This window comes from Fusarium pseudograminearum (genome assembly GCF_000303195.2).
Source record: "Fusarium pseudograminearum CS3096 unplaced genomic scaffold Unplaced134, whole genome shotgun sequence".
Classification (NCBI taxonomy): Eukaryota; Fungi; Ascomycota; class Sordariomycetes; order Hypocreales; family Nectriaceae; genus Fusarium; species Fusarium pseudograminearum.
Genome location: NW_017607708.1, coordinates 1 through 2349, shown reverse-complemented (window position 1 = coordinate 2349; position 2349 = coordinate 1). Strand labels below are relative to the sequence as shown.

At 16.9% G+C, this 2349-nt stretch overlaps 1 protein-coding gene across 1 annotated transcript, besides 12 other annotated features; it reads right to left on the bottom strand.

Annotated features, from left to right (window-relative positions):
- Positions 1-376: 376 nt before the first annotated feature.
- Positions 377-465: a repeat region.
- Positions 466-557: 92 nt separating this feature from the next.
- Positions 558-618: a repeat region.
- Positions 619-742: 124 nt separating this feature from the next.
- Positions 743-794: a repeat region.
- A 307-nt stretch (positions 795-1101) lies between these two features.
- Positions 1102-1250: a repeat region.
- On the bottom strand, positions 1178-2165 carry FPSE_11269 (uncharacterized protein; the record flags this gene model as incomplete). Its single annotated transcript, XM_061988467.1, has 4 exons — positions 1178-1197; positions 1270-1277; positions 1567-1589; positions 2157-2165. Coding segments are annotated over 4 exons (60 nt in total), but the record flags the coding sequence as incomplete, so codon positions are not given.
- Positions 1279-1320: a repeat region.
- Positions 1344-1478: a repeat region.
- Positions 1495-1557: a microsatellite.
- Positions 1500-1708: a microsatellite.
- Positions 1755-1835: a repeat region.
- Positions 1861-2013: a repeat region.
- Positions 1926-2019: a repeat region.
- A 161-nt stretch (positions 2166-2326) lies between the features above and the next one.
- Positions 2327-2349: a repeat region.

Genomic DNA, 2349 nt, shown 5'->3' with positions numbered 1-2349 from the left:
ATACTCTTTTTCCTATAAAAGTTACCTTTAGTAGCTTAAGTTAAAGAGGTATAAGACTATATAGCTAAATATAGCTAAAGTAATATTATATTTTATAGATAGGGTTATACCTAGTATAACCCCTTTTAGCTTAATTATTATATTAATAAGGTTAAATAATTACTAAAAGGAAGCTAGCTACTTATTTAAGGTAATAATAATATCCTTAATAGGATACTTAATATCCCTATAGGTATAAGCTATAGTAGTCTAATTGCTAGATTAAAGGTTATAATAGAAAATAAATATCTTAACTATAAATTAGGTTAGCTTAATATACTATATATTAAGGGTAAAATAACTTACTCTTTTACTTATTTATATATTTATCTCTCTCTATTATTATATTAAATAAAGAAAATATAAGCTATTATTAAAAATTTATAGTAATAGCTTTATTTTAATATAGAGTTTTATAATTAATAAGGTAGCCTTATAGCCTTACTTAAAAGTCTATTTTTTTTATTATTAAACTACTAATACTATACTATTAAGGGTATCCTTTTTAGATAACTCGCTATTATATATATAACTCTTATTTATATATATATACTATTTCTTTATATCTTTTATATATAAGACTTAAAGGTCTTAACTATAATAATAATTAGCCTTAACTCTATTAACTATTCCTTATAGTAGCTTAAATTAATATAAAACCTTCTTTCTATTTATATATATTAAAAGTAGCTTAAGTCCCCCCTTTATTTATAGTTATAATTATAATATAATCTATAAAAAAGATCTTATAAATACTCCTTTTCTTATAAAAGCTACCTTTAATAGCTTAAGTTAAAAAGGCATAAGACTATATAGCTAAATATAGCTAGAATAATATTATACTTTATAGATAAGGTTATACCTAATATAACCCTTTTTAGCTTAATTATTATATTAATAAGGTTAAATAGTTACTAAAGAGAAGCTAGTTACTTATTTAAGGTAATAATAATATCCTTAATAGGATACTTAATATCCCTATAGGTATAGGCTATAGCAATTTAATTACTAGATTAAAGGTTATAATAGAAAGTAAATATCTTAACTATAAACTAAATTAGCTTAATATATTATATATTAAAGGTAAAATAATTTACTTTTTTACTTATTTATATACTTATCTCTCTTTATTATTATATTAAATAAAGAAAGTATAGGCTATTATTAAAAATTTATAGCTTTATTTTAATATAGAGTTTTATAATTAATAAGGTAGCCTTATAGCCTTACTTAAAAGTCTATTTTTTTTTATTATTAAATTACTAATACTATACTATTAAAGGTATCCTTCTTAAATAACTTGCTATTATATATATTCTACTTAATATTAAGCATTTTATTAATTACTAAAAATAATATCCTTTTAGATTTTAATTATTTTTTATATTATTTTAATAATAAAAAGTAATTTATTTTCTTAATAAAAATTAAATTTAATAGCTTAATATAAACTTCTAATAATAATATAATATTTATATAAAGATATAAAATAATAAAAATTATTATAAATAATAATAAATTATTTACTTTAAGTAATATTTTATATATTTCTAAAAGTATAATAAATATAATTAGTTTTAGTATTTTATAATAAAAAAATATTATTTTTAATAGCTTTATTAATATTTTAATTAATATTAAAAATAATATTAAAGTTATAAATATTATTTAAAAGAATAATATAACTATAATAAACTATAAGAGAGATTTAGCTCTTTATAACTTTATTATAATTCTAAAGTATATAATAACTATTTTAATTAAATACTCTTTTATATATTACTATTTAATATATACTAATAAGAAATAAGTCTTAAAGGCTTATTAATAAGTTAATATTTAAGTAAATATTAATAATATTAATAGTTTTTATTATAAATTATATCTTTTTATTAAATTAATTATAAAGATTAATAAGGATCTTATAGTTAAAGTATTTAAGTTTTTAAAATATATTTTTTAAGATATTATAAAGTATAAGCTTATTAGCTTTAATAGTAATAAGTATTCTTTTTATAGAATTAATACTTTTATAAGCTATTATTAAATATTTTCCCCTAATTAAGCTTTAAATATAGCGCATTTAGCTGCTATTCCTTACCTATAACTTAACTGACCTTATTAACCTAGCTAAGATATAAGTAATATAAGACCTTATAATTAAATTAGGCTAGTGTAATATTAACCTTATTACTATATCTCTAACCCTGCTAATAATTATATAGCTTATATTAATTATAAGTTAATTAGTATAACTCTTTAGTAATAGCTTAATTATCTATTAGCCTTTTAATAAAATATATTATATTA